Source organism: Lepisosteus oculatus, chromosome 2, assembly GCF_040954835.1.
Source record: "Lepisosteus oculatus isolate fLepOcu1 chromosome 2, fLepOcu1.hap2, whole genome shotgun sequence".
In the NCBI taxonomy this organism is placed as follows: domain Eukaryota; kingdom Metazoa; phylum Chordata; class Actinopteri; order Semionotiformes; family Lepisosteidae; genus Lepisosteus; species Lepisosteus oculatus.
Window position 1 is genome coordinate 41809388 of NC_090697.1, and position 12911 is coordinate 41822298.

Genomic DNA, 12911 nt, shown 5'->3' on the forward strand with positions numbered 1-12911 from the left:
GTATATGACAGTATTATTTGTATAACTAACTATTCTGCAAAAAATAGCTCATGTAAAATCTTCCTTTAGCTGTGGGAGATGGAGATCTGGATTATGAGAAATGGTGTATTTGTAATGATGGGCTCATATTTTAGTGTTTCAGGACAATCATTTGCTATCTCTGCATGTCTTTTTTAAATACTATTTTAAGCTTTTAAAAGAACTTCTTAGTGATTGTTTTTCAGTTGTTAAACAGGGCATATGCGTTAAATACGCTTATTAGTGCCATGGAGAAATAAATATTTTTTGCATTTAAATTAGATAATATTGCTTTAGAATGAGATATGTTTTGCGTTCATAGGAGATAACATTGTATGGAAGCTTATTAGCGCCATGGAGAAAAAATATATTTTCTGTTTAAACGAGGTACTATTGCGTTTAAATGAGAATTTGTTTGCATTTAAATGAGAAACCTTTTGCGTTTATACAAGATAACATTCCATTAAAATATGATAATTTATCTGTGAACAATATTGCCTACTATATTAATATCTCGTAATATATATTGTGGCATTACACGGGGGCATGTTCAGTGTGGAGGCAGAGGCCTTGTCTAAAGGTGACGTGTTGCCTTGACAACCACAACCGAGGCAGTTAATTCTGGAGCAGCCACAGCTGTGGGAGCTGTTTAAGAACACGCCCTGCTTAATTTCACAATATACAACAATATTGACCCATAAAACTAGCATAAACAACAGAAGAATATCGTCACACTCCACTTTGTGCAAAATAATTCATCTTGAAAGTTCCACCAGTAGAAAATGTCTATGAACTCTCAATCTGAGCTTCTGGCCAAAATTGAGGTGTTTTTCTATCAGAGGAAGCACTCCTAAAATATTTAGATTAAAAAAAATAAGGACAGAAAGGGTCAAACACAGAATAATTAGTTAACAGGATAAATGATATCAGTCTAGACAGTGTGTAACTGGAAGAGTCTGCATGGTTGCACACTCACCCTACATCATTTTGTTCAGGACAGCAAAGAAACGATTTCATCAGTAAAAACATTTCTCCGTGATGAACCTACAATAAAACCAGTGAAGCAGTCGCTGTACTGAACAGTCAGGATCTGCCTTGTGTATAGTATTTATTAAAGTAGCTCGACAAAATTATTGAGGAGGGATAAGTACTGACAAGAAAGATTTATGAGATTTCTCTTATAAACAACAGATTCTCCTTTATAATTAATTTAGGATTTAATGAAATCTAGTGTAATACTTTTAACTACTTGTATAAAATTGAAGATTTCTGTACCATAGTCATTGCCTTTATTAATAATGTGGCAAATACAAAAACACCATTGTCAGCAAGGACACTGCAATAAAACATCAATGCTAATGAACAGCAATCAAAAAAGTCACCTTGAGTAGCAGAACAGCTCACTCTGTGTCATTTAGTTATGTCAAACTTTTCTCAGGATCATATGTACTGTACATAAAACTTAATTTACATTTGTGTGATTTCCCCTATCAATCCACATTTTTTTAATCATAGAATGTGACAACTATATTGTCGTAGAATACCATAAGATAGAGAATAGGATACCATAGGATATAATATTACAACACCTATAGGGTTTGAATGTTTAGGGGTGTGAAGAAGAAGATCCTTCTTGTTCACACTCTTACTGTAAACCCATTGTTGCCAAGAACATCAGGTTGATACTTCTGCAGATGTGCGTTGTAGTTTCTATGCCACTGAACACAGCAGTCACCTCAAGCCAGGAGTATCTACAGAGCTGAGAAGAACTTGTGAGCCCCTTGGCCAGTCCTTATTCTCCTATGTTTTAGATATAAAATGTAATTAGATCTTCATGAAAGTCTTAATAAAAAAATGAAGAAAATCTGTTTAATCATATAACACAGACATGTTTCGAGTACTTAATTTTGCTGTTTTACTGAAGCTTGATTCAGAAATGTCTGATTAACATCTATGATTTTTTCATAATTTAGCTAATAAGTTGCATGGGGTGTGCATTTCATATAAACTTAGTAATGCAGCTATATTTTTACAGTAAGTCAGCATATCCTTTATGTGCAAGTACATTTTTCTTATCAGGTGTGACATCTCATTCTGTATTTCTATTAAAAAGCTAATATTTTTCTATTTTTCAGGATCCTTTTGTCTTTGAACCAAGCTGTCACTTCAAAGTGGACGAGTTTGGTTTCTTCCTAACTTGGAAAAGTGAAGGAAAGGTGGGCTACCATTTTATCTGTAACAGAACAATGTAAGGGATAGAAAAGGAAGAAGAAATGAGGTACCTACAGTACATTTTCAGTGCATCTCTTCACTTTGATCTTAACACTAGATCACTGTTAGTGAATTACATTTTCAATAAGAGAAAATTGACACAAAACTTTATGTTATAAATACATAAATCTGGACTGTGGGGTCTAACAGGTATCAGAAAGCAGAAAACTTGTGATGTTGCAAAAAAGACCCTTTATTTTTTAAAGCAGAAGTGTTTCTTATATTTTAATTGCTCAACTGAAAAGCCTTACAACTGCAGTACTTAATAAATACAAAATCACAATTAGTTTCTATGTGAATATGCCTCAGTTTCTGATTGTTTTCTTATGAGATCTCACTACAGATGCCAAATTTCAGTGTTCTACATGATTCTGCATGCTCATCTTTTTCCTTCTAGGAAGGCCAAGTCTTAGAATGCTCTTTGATCAATAGCATCCGCTCTGGAGCAGTACCAAAGGTAAGAGGTTGCCTTTGTGATTTCCATGAGCTTTACATGGAAATCACAAAGTCAACACATCAGAGAAAAGTTTTAAATTATGTAATTGAAATCTTCCTATAGATCAAAATATAAAATGTAAGATATTGATTGTAGCAGGGACATTGCTAATATATTGATTTTTTTAAAGTAAGGTTATTTTATTGTTTTATTTTTGTAATACTGGATTTCCAGAATGAATTTGCTGATAAAATCAGTTCTATAAAGTTTTTCAAACTGACATGAATAAGTTTTAAATTAACATTTCTTTTCACATAAACACTGAATATTTGCAAACTATGTACAACTCTATAAAGCAGCATTACCATGCAAGAGCAATCCATTAAACAGAACACGCTAGCAACATCAAGAAGTAATACAAGCAAAAAACATAACAGCATCAGTGAAATGAAGACATAGCTTAGTAGCTTAAAGATCGGGAAGCACAGGGGAAATTCGTCCAGCAGAGAAAAATAATCATGCTACATCATGTTTTAAAACAAGACTCCAAATGGTTAATAATGCTGTTAGTCATACTTGCTTCAGAAATTGTTTAGTCATTTGTATACCAATGACTTCTAAGAAATGATTTTTTTTCTCATTAATAAATATGCATAACATATATAACTAGATATATAGTATCTAATTTAAATATAAATGTACTGTAACTAAACAATTAAATACTATTTAGGTGTGCTTCATATAGTAGAACAATTGTTCGGTTATAAGCTAATATACACTGATTTGTTTTTACATTGTTGTACAGCCACAACAAATAAAATGCTTTTTTTTGGTAACAGCATTATTTTACTACATTAATAAATAAGCCACTTTTAATAAGTGGTTAATTTGTAAATAACAATAATATTTTTTTTTTCAAAATGCCCAAATCAGTGGTACAGTATCTATCATTTTTCCTTGCTAGCACTTGCATAAGCTAAAACTACTTTTGAAATGCCTTGTAATTTCTACAGATAAGAACAAGAGAACATATATTTGCATTGTGAATTTAACATTTTGAATGAAGATTAGATTTGATATATCTAGTTTTTTTTCATTCAGAAAAAGTTTCTCTAGATATATAAATGTTTTCACTGGTTCAAAACACTGAGGGAAGGTACAGGATGGTCTAATGTTAATAAATCATCACCACAGGCAAGTGCACAGCAGATTTATTATTTATAATCTGAAATGGTCTATATATAAGGCCCTGCAAAATTTATAGGTGGATTCTAAAAACTGACATTCCTGGACAGATGGCAAATATCCCTTTTGTTATTTCTTGTATATATTGTCATATTAGCACTCACACTGACTTTCAACACCATTGCTAACTATTGCTAATTCTTACCAAAATACATAAGATAAATATGTCAAACAAAAGACCGTTAATGCACATGTTTTGTTATGGCAAGTAAAGTTCAAGAAATTAATGCAAAAGTAAGATCTGTTTAATATGAGTTCATTGGTAAATAAATATTTTAAAATTATTAAAATAGATGGTGGCATGCACCAATACATTAAAAGTAATTCCAAATAAATATACTAATTCATGTATTCTAAATTAATGACCTGAGTTTTTTTATATATATATACAGCCTAGTTGTCTGTGTGCCCATCGCTAAATATAAATCACAGTAGTTATGCACTAAATTGAAGCGCAGATAACAAAGGGATACAAATGCGTTAAACTGTGAGAATTCATCAATCAAAGTATAAAGAACTAGCTTAAAGCATAAATTGAACAATGACACATAACCTTTAAAATCAATGAAAGATGTGTGGCTGAACTTAGTTCCTTGATCCATATTTGTACATTTCTGTTTTAAAAGGATCCCAAAATACTGGCTGCTTTGGAAGCAGTTGGGAAAACAGAAAATGACCTGGAAGGACGCATAGTCTGCGTATGCTGTGGTGCAGACCTGGTGAACCTCAACTTTATTTACATGGTGGCAGATAGCACAGAAACAGCCAAGGTATGGGTTTTGGCAAAGACAGGAAATGTACATTTATGAATGCATATTTCACATGAGAACATACACAAATTCACTTACTGCCAGTCTTGTAGCGTCTAGCAGGAATAATTGCTGGGAAGATTCAGACAGTATTTGATCTTTTCTGAAATGTACGTTGTAACATTTATATAAAAAAAAGAGATGAAAAATAATATTCTTTAGGGCATTTCTATAACTCAGGGGCGACAGACTGCCGGCAAAACCAGACAATTTCTCTAATGTGAGAAATTCTCTAATTTGTTTGATTTTACATAGATCCTAATTTGGATAAGATAAAGGGATAGTGTTGCACTGCACAGCTCTATTCTGTATCGTCTGTGTTACCCAGCTTAGAAATTTCTGTTTAAAAATAGTAAGGACTACAAAGAAGGGAGCTCAGTTGCTTCAGTATACTGTATGTGCCTTTGCCTCAGTTGCATATTGGACTGGTGGAGAGGTGAATATTGTGATTTGCTGCACCGTAGTGCTTAAAAAATGCATTAAGATTAAATACAGTATATGTTTCCAAATTTGTCTGAGCTTTCAGTGATACTATGGAGCATCCTGAATGTGATTCATCCCACAAATGTTCATTGTGACTGAGATACAGTAACTCTTAAGTGGTAGTATTTTAGCTACTCCGCCAGATGGCCTTGCACAAGTTCAGATTTTGTTTGGTATTTCTCTCAGCAAATAGATAGATAGATGGTGGTACTGAATTGGAAGAGAAAAACAGAATAATTAATAATTCTTGTAATAAATATGACTCCAAGCAGGCAGAAATGGGCAATGCTGCTTCGATACATAAGCAATGGAACATGTCTTGTTTTTTTTTGCTTATTACAGCAATGGATGGAAGGTTTGAAGTCTGTCATCCATAACTTCAGAGCTAACAATGTGTGCCCTATGACTTGCCTAAAAAAGCAGTAAGTACTCAAACACCCACTTGTTATTCAATAAAGCAATAAGTAAATACATAAGCTTATAGTTCTAAACTTTATTTTTTCTTTTTTTAGTTGGATGAAATTGTCTTTCCTGACAAATGTAAATGGCAAGATTCCTGTGAGAAGGTAACATGCCCTCCTTTTAGTGTGTTTTATTTTAATACCCTGAAGATTCTCATGATATTAGAAACACAAACACAGAGAGCATACAGTAGACTAAAAGTATTAACTACAGTAATTGTTTGAACTAGGTGTTTAGTATTTCTCAGATTTTCCAATTTCTTTAGCATAATTCAAAATATGTAATTGATTGCTTTTAAAAGGAAATATCAAATTAAATTTTTCTTTTAGAACCAAATAGAGCACAAATAATAAATGTATTCCTAATTCTTTTACCTGCATTCTTAAATATGTATTCTATAATATTTGGTGTCATACTGTCCCATATGTTTATTTTCCACACAGTTCTGTCTAATTTAACTGACATAACATATTAGGAAAACAGGAAAGATTTTAGTTACAGGGAGTTATTCGTAAAACCCACTGCTTTACAGCAGCAATAAATGTTGTTCCAATTGATTAAGGCTTAGTGGCCTGGTAGTTGCATTACCCAGAGAGAAACCAATATTGTCAAAGTGTCCCTAAGTCCTTATTTACATACAGTGAATGTGATTCATAAAAAATATGATGACTTTAAAGGCTTTTATCAACATTGAATAAACCACATCAGTGGTACAATTCCAGCCTGTCCTTGGGAAAAAAATATAGCGTTGTTTAATTTAATTTTCACACGATTGTTGTGTTGGTAGGACAAGAAATTATTTTATTAATGTTAGAGTAGTAACTTAGGCTGCACAGTGGTAAAGTGGTTATCATTGCTGTATGTCAGAGCTGGGGCCCTGGGTTCAGTTTCTGGGGTCCTATTTGCATGGAAGTTGTATGTTTTCCTCATGTTTGCATGGGTTTCCTCCGGTTGCATTCGTTTCCTCCCACAATCCAACTAGTAGGTTAACTGTAATCAGGAGGAAGGGGATTCCTTGAGTCTTTCTACTCAGTTTAGTCTGGCTACAGTATATCTTTGAACTACATAATCATTATCTGGTTCTGATCATAACATAAGACACAAAGGCTTCACAAAGTCCAACAGAGACAATAATATATGTCAATATATATATTATTGTATATTATACAATAGTATATATAGACAATCATAATATGTGTAATGACAGCGATTAAGGAATACAATAAAAATGCTGTCACTGTGTTCAAATGGGTCATAGTGGATATACAGTACAGTATCTTCTATTTTTTAGGAATAGCTGCCACATTGATAATAATAATAATGTGTACCTTTGGCGGTTAAAAAAAAGCCACTGCTGCCCCTTCTTTTACTCGTTTCAGAACAACTGTCATGTCCCTAAACCTTCTTTGTAGCTCCTGTACAGTTTTCTGTTCCAAAATATACAAATCACAAAGATTCTGTGCAAATTCTGTGTAAACTGAAATACAAGTAGATCTAAAGCATTCATGCTCAACACCCATAGGTATAGGTGTTTGAAATCTTGCGTGGACCATAAACAGACAGATTAGCCATCATTAAAGATAAATAACACTTTTAACAAAGTGTTGTTTTTCACTTAGCATAACAAGGACCTTTGCCTCCGGCAAAACAGAAAAGGGGATCTTTCAAGCACTGAAGGAACTGGGACTTCCTAGTGGAAAGGTATGGAGAGATACTTCTGTTATTTGTTCTGATATTTTGCATAAATTCTTTTGAAATGTAAGTACTTTGTAAATAGACTAGTAAAAGCTCACTGTGCAGAATTGACACTTGTCATTATTGCAAAATTACCTTGTGGTGTGATCAGGAGTTCCCCCTCAAGCCGTAGCCTGGATATTGTTTGTAAAATCTTGGATGCACCTGACTACTATTTCTTTTGTGGTAACCTCCATGTCATGAAGAATAGGGGACACACATTTTATAGGGAATACACTCTTAAAACCTCATGGCATACATCTCAGTGCTGCAAATGTGGACATATGTTTGTTAGACTTCCTTTTTAGGTGTGTCACACTAGGGTTGACAATCATGCCTATCTTTCTAGTATGATAGCAACATGACAGCATGTTGTTCCATAGTACTACAGCCCCACCATGTGGAATACAATGGTATCTTCTACATCGGGAAAAGGGGATTTAAGCTCCTACACTGCAATTATTCAGGGAAGATAAGAAAGAAGATAGGCAATTTGAATCAGGTTCAAGCATAACATAACTACTGAGGAGGTAAATTCCCCTTGGCATTTTTTAAACATTTGTTTTCTAAAACTTTTTTCCAACCAATTTGTGACAGGGGTATACTATACACAAATCCTTTTTAATTTTTTTAAAGGATCCTTTTTTTGTGGTGTTTTCTGCCTCCTGTTGGATGCAAGGGAAAAATTTCCATGATACTGTCCCCCTCTAGTTTGGTTGGGGGACAACACATGCTTACACATACTCTGAGCTTCTTTTTTAGCCCTGCAGTCCAGACATGTAAGTTCCCCATGTAATAGAGCACAAGTCAAAGGGGTTGGCCTGGTATGCAACAGTGACACCCGGAAGACAGCAGATTTTAGTTTTGGTTATCCAGTCAATAAAATGTCTGTAGTAACGTTTACATAATGGAATCCATATGTAGCTTCCTATTGTCCTCATGAAGTACAGGGGTTGTAGGAGTAAATGGAGTTGACAAATAATTGCTAATTACAAATTAACTGAATAATAAACCAGAAAGAATTCATGACAGACAAATTTAAAATAATTAAAAATAATTTGGTGAGTGGGCCTGTTAGGTGAAACTGAAGAAACGTTTTGCTGAGTCATATTTAAAAAATCATAAAACACATCCTATTGCTGTATGTTGTATATACTGTACCAATATATTTCTAAATAGAATTTACTAGTAGTTATCTCTTGTCAATGTTATTCTTGCTTACCGATGTGGCACTTGTATGATATGTGCTGTAAATATTTGAACTTTTTTATAATCTTAAAACTTTCTTTGCAGAATGATGAAATTGAGCACTCTGCCTTTACCTTTGAGAAGTTTTATGCACTTACGCAGAAAATCTGCCCTCGGACTGACATTGAAGAACTATTTAAAAAACTGTAAGTCTACAGTACATGCTGCGGTAATACAACACAATACTTACAATAGTAGTGTAAAATTTTAATAAAAACAAAACTGCAAATGTAATTTATCCAGAACAAGCTCACTCGTATAATCGACTGAAAAAGCAAATTGCAATGGGAGTCTTAAGTATGAGACATTAATAAAGACTGATTTTAATGGGCTTCCAAATACTGTAGCTTATCCAATAAAGACATTTGTTCAGCAAACAGATTGGGCACTGTGGTTAAGGTAGCATAAGTTCAAACCTGGGCAATGTCATTACTGTTACTGTGCCTCCCCCTGTGGTGGAACATACTGTACTGTAACAGGCTGAGTGCTGCTATAGATGGGTAGGCTTTAGTCAGCCAATATTCTCAGGGCTTTTGGTGCAACAGAGACTCCTGGGGCCTAGAAAGTTCGTGGTGACATAATTGAGAGACAAACCACACCTCCAGTTGATTCTCATGAAGCTTGTAACCTGTCAAATTACAAATGATTCTGACAAGTGTGCATGTCTGAGGAGATTGTCTTTAAGGTCTAATTCTGTAAATTAATACACAGTTTATGAATCCAGAAGACATGATTAAGAAATAGAAAATATTTGGCAGATACATTTAAAAAGAAAAATACTTTTCTGGAATGGTCTAACTGGTTCAGTTCTTTCACACTTCATGGCAATCTGAAATTCAAAAGGATAAACAATCAAGCAAAATCTGCTCTGTTTTAACATTCTTTAAAGGGTAGTTGAAAGCAGTAAGTAGTACACCTGGAAACAGTCTGCATCTGCTATACTAACTTTCTTTATAAACCTAACCCGCTGGATTTGTTTTAGTATTAACCTGTTTGTTAAACTAACTAGGTATTCTTAAAAAAAATCAGTATTAATCATAGCAAATATTTTTATTTTAATTTTATGAACTGAAATTGTATACATGCAAATAAAATGTCAGAAAGCAATTATTTTGGGGGGTTCTGTATTATGAATTGAAGAGTGTAACAGCTATTTTTTCTAACACATTTCTTTTCAGCAATGGAGACAAAACTGATTATTTAAGCGTAGACCAATTAGTCAGCTTTCTGAATGAAGTAAGCTTTTTTCATTCATTAACTTTATGTGCAGCGACTTGCTTCCCATCTCTCTGCATTGCATGTATCATGCTTCCATTTTCTGTTTTTTGTGGTCCGGTCAATGTATCTCATGTCATAACCATGACAGCCTCCAGGTGTGCAGTACAGATCCTATTTCAGCTGCTATTGTGCCTTGCTTCTGTCCTGTTAATGTGGTTTTCTTTGGCTGAAATATACATGCTGTTGTTTGGAACTGAAGTGGTTTTATGGAATGTACTGTAGAAGACATATTCCTGACAGAGAAAATTGTGCAATAAATATGTACATTACAATCTATACATTAAGGTTTTGTAGAAAACGAAGGTTTACATTTTGATATACACATTTTAATTTTAAATTTAAAATGACCGTGAATTACTGCTCAGCAAAACATAATATAACCTATCTGCATATTCGCGTAACATATCTTGATATATACCTGAACAAACATGAAAAAACAGTCCTTTAGTGTTAAAAGGTTGTGTTCTAGAGCTACGTGTGTATATATATATTTTAAATAAAAATGTCCTCTTCAAATTTTTATATCTCTCCTTTCACAATCAGTTTTCTTATGGTTTGTCATTCTAACCTGGGCATTCAAAAACGCCAGTCAATGAGCATAAATATATGGGTTATATAATGCATGCACATAAAAAAAAACTGCTTATTATAAAGCCTCCATTGCGTACAATGTATTAACGTGTTTTCTGTCACTTATATTTCTAAAACATATATACAGTATATAAACATATTCTTGTTACATTGTATTTATTAATAAAAAGAATTTGATAAAATCCTTTCTCCATTTCCAGAATCAACGAGACCCTCGGTTGAATGAAATTCTGTTCCCATTCTATGATGCAAAAAGGGCAATGCAAATTATTGAAATATTTGAGACAGATGAGGAGCTGAAGAAAAAAGGTATTTAATAAGTTGCATTTAGAATGACAAAAAACATGCATGGAATTGCATATTGTTTGTGAAGTTAATTGGAATTATGAATTTAATATTTCATAATAAATAGATCTTAAATTATATTAACAACTGTGGTAATAAACAGTACATACTGTACAATAATCCCCAAAAGAAGAATTCAATTATGATCATCTGTTGCCCCCTAGTGGTACTTTCTAGTGTCATTATCTGAACAAACTAATGTGGTAGCAATTCATACAATTGTATACTTACTGACCATATTGTATATTACTGCAGAACGGTAATTAAAATAATATATATACTTAAAAGGCTAAACAGTCCAGCCTTCATAAGCATTTGGCTATAATCAGGAACAGCAGACGCCACTGCTGCCAGAGTGCACCGGGGCTGATATTTTGATTAAATATATTTTTAAACATTTGGTTGAGTTTTGGTTTGCTTTCAAATCAGCAAGCATTATGTGGCTTAGCTGGAGTTTTGTGGTTTGTAGAGTTTGAAGAAAAGTGGAGTTTGGTTTCCTTAGAATGGGCCGAAGAAGTGAAGCCACAGAGAATAGCACATCCAGTTTTATCTCTGGTGAGAGCAAATGCTGATTGCACTAATGTAAAACAAGCAAAAAAGATGCACAACAGTGAATCACAGCTGCGGAGATATTAATGCTTAGATAGCAGATACAGGCAAGAGGAGAATTTGCCCACTTCCTGAACTTGGGTTGAAAAACAAATTATAGTTGGAAAACATTTATTTTCTCTGTTGCCCTCTTCTGTATGCAGGCCGGATGTCCTGTGATGGATTTTGCAGGTATCTGATGTCAGATCAAAATGCCCCAGTCTTCCTCGATCGCTTGGAGCTGTATCAGGAGATGGACCATCCGCTAGCACATTACTTCATAAGCTCCTCTCATAACACATACCTGACCGGCAGGCAGTTCGGTGGAAAGTCGTCTGTGGAAATGTATCGGCAAGTCCTTCTAGCAGGATGCAGGTCAGTCTCATATATTAAGTATATAATTATGAATATATTAAAGCACCTATCACTAACTGTACATGTTCGACATTTTTCAACCTTAAACAAAAGTGGCATAAAAGAAGTCTTTTTAAGCTTTCATTACTTTTCTAACAGATGAGTTTAGATAAGAATTGTGAACTTTTCCTCGATCCTTTCAGATGTGTGGAACTCGATTGCTGGGATGGAAAAGGTGAAGACCAGGAGCCAATAATAACGCACGGAAAAGCCATGTGCACAGACATTCTCTTTAAGGTGCATGTCGACCAGATATTTTTGAAGCATCCAAACATTTACTTCTACAGAATTGTTACAGATCGAACAAGCAGTTTAATCAGTGTTAAAGCAGTTTTTAGACAATGTTTGTCTTGTAATGTATACCTGATGAAAATAAACAGATCTTAAATGTAAATGAAATGAAGATGTAGAATCCCATGTTCTAAGAAGTCTAAAATGTCTGTCTGATATGTGCACTTGACTACTCTTCATTCAAAGGATGGAGGGCTGTTAAACATTTATTTGTGAATGATATAGAAGTACATATACAAGTATTGGTATAAAACATCTACCAAATATAACAAAATTTATATTAGACCATTCTGTTAAATCCTAATAAATTAGGGCCAGTGTATTGAAATAAGATTAACGCACCTTGTGATTTTTTTCTTTTAACATTTTTTGTAGGATGTAATTCAAGCCATTAAAGAAACTGCATTTGTAACATCTGAGTCTCCAGTGATACTGTCATTTGAAAACCACTGCAGGTAGGTTATTTACTCTGCTTAATTTGCATATATAAACATGGAAATCATAGTGTTACTTAATATAATTCAGTCTTTCTGATGAGATGTTAAACCGAGGTCCTGACTCTCAGTGGTCATTAAAGATCTCCGGGCATATCTCGATAAAAGTAGGAAGTTATCCCCGTATCCGGGCCAAATTTACCCCCTCGGCCTTTACAGTGGCATCCAAATTGTCCCCATGTATGATTGGCTTGCACTTACCCT

General features: G+C 33.9%; 1 protein-coding gene across 8 annotated transcripts in view; it reads left to right on the plus strand.

Moving 5' to 3' along the window:
• The window catches only part of plcb4a (phospholipase C, beta 4a), a 162569-nt gene that overhangs the window by 117338 nt on the left and 32320 nt on the right, over nucleotides 1-12911 (plus strand). For all 8 annotated transcript variants that reach the window (XM_015350630.2, XM_015350616.2, XM_015350650.2 and 5 more), the window contains 12 exons: nucleotides 2154-2234; nucleotides 2687-2746; nucleotides 4597-4740; nucleotides 5605-5684; nucleotides 5775-5828; nucleotides 7344-7425; nucleotides 8752-8852; nucleotides 9885-9942; nucleotides 10776-10884; nucleotides 11673-11883; nucleotides 12066-12159; nucleotides 12589-12668. In XM_015350630.2, the coding sequence (XP_015206116.2) occupies nucleotides 2154-2234; nucleotides 2687-2746; nucleotides 4597-4740; nucleotides 5605-5684; nucleotides 5775-5828; nucleotides 7344-7425; nucleotides 8752-8852; nucleotides 9885-9942; nucleotides 10776-10884; nucleotides 11673-11883; nucleotides 12066-12159; nucleotides 12589-12668 (1154 nt within the window). The remainder of the gene's footprint in view (nucleotides 1-2153; nucleotides 2235-2686; nucleotides 2747-4596; nucleotides 4741-5604; nucleotides 5685-5774; nucleotides 5829-7343; nucleotides 7426-8751; nucleotides 8853-9884; nucleotides 9943-10775; nucleotides 10885-11672; nucleotides 11884-12065; nucleotides 12160-12588; nucleotides 12669-12911) is intronic.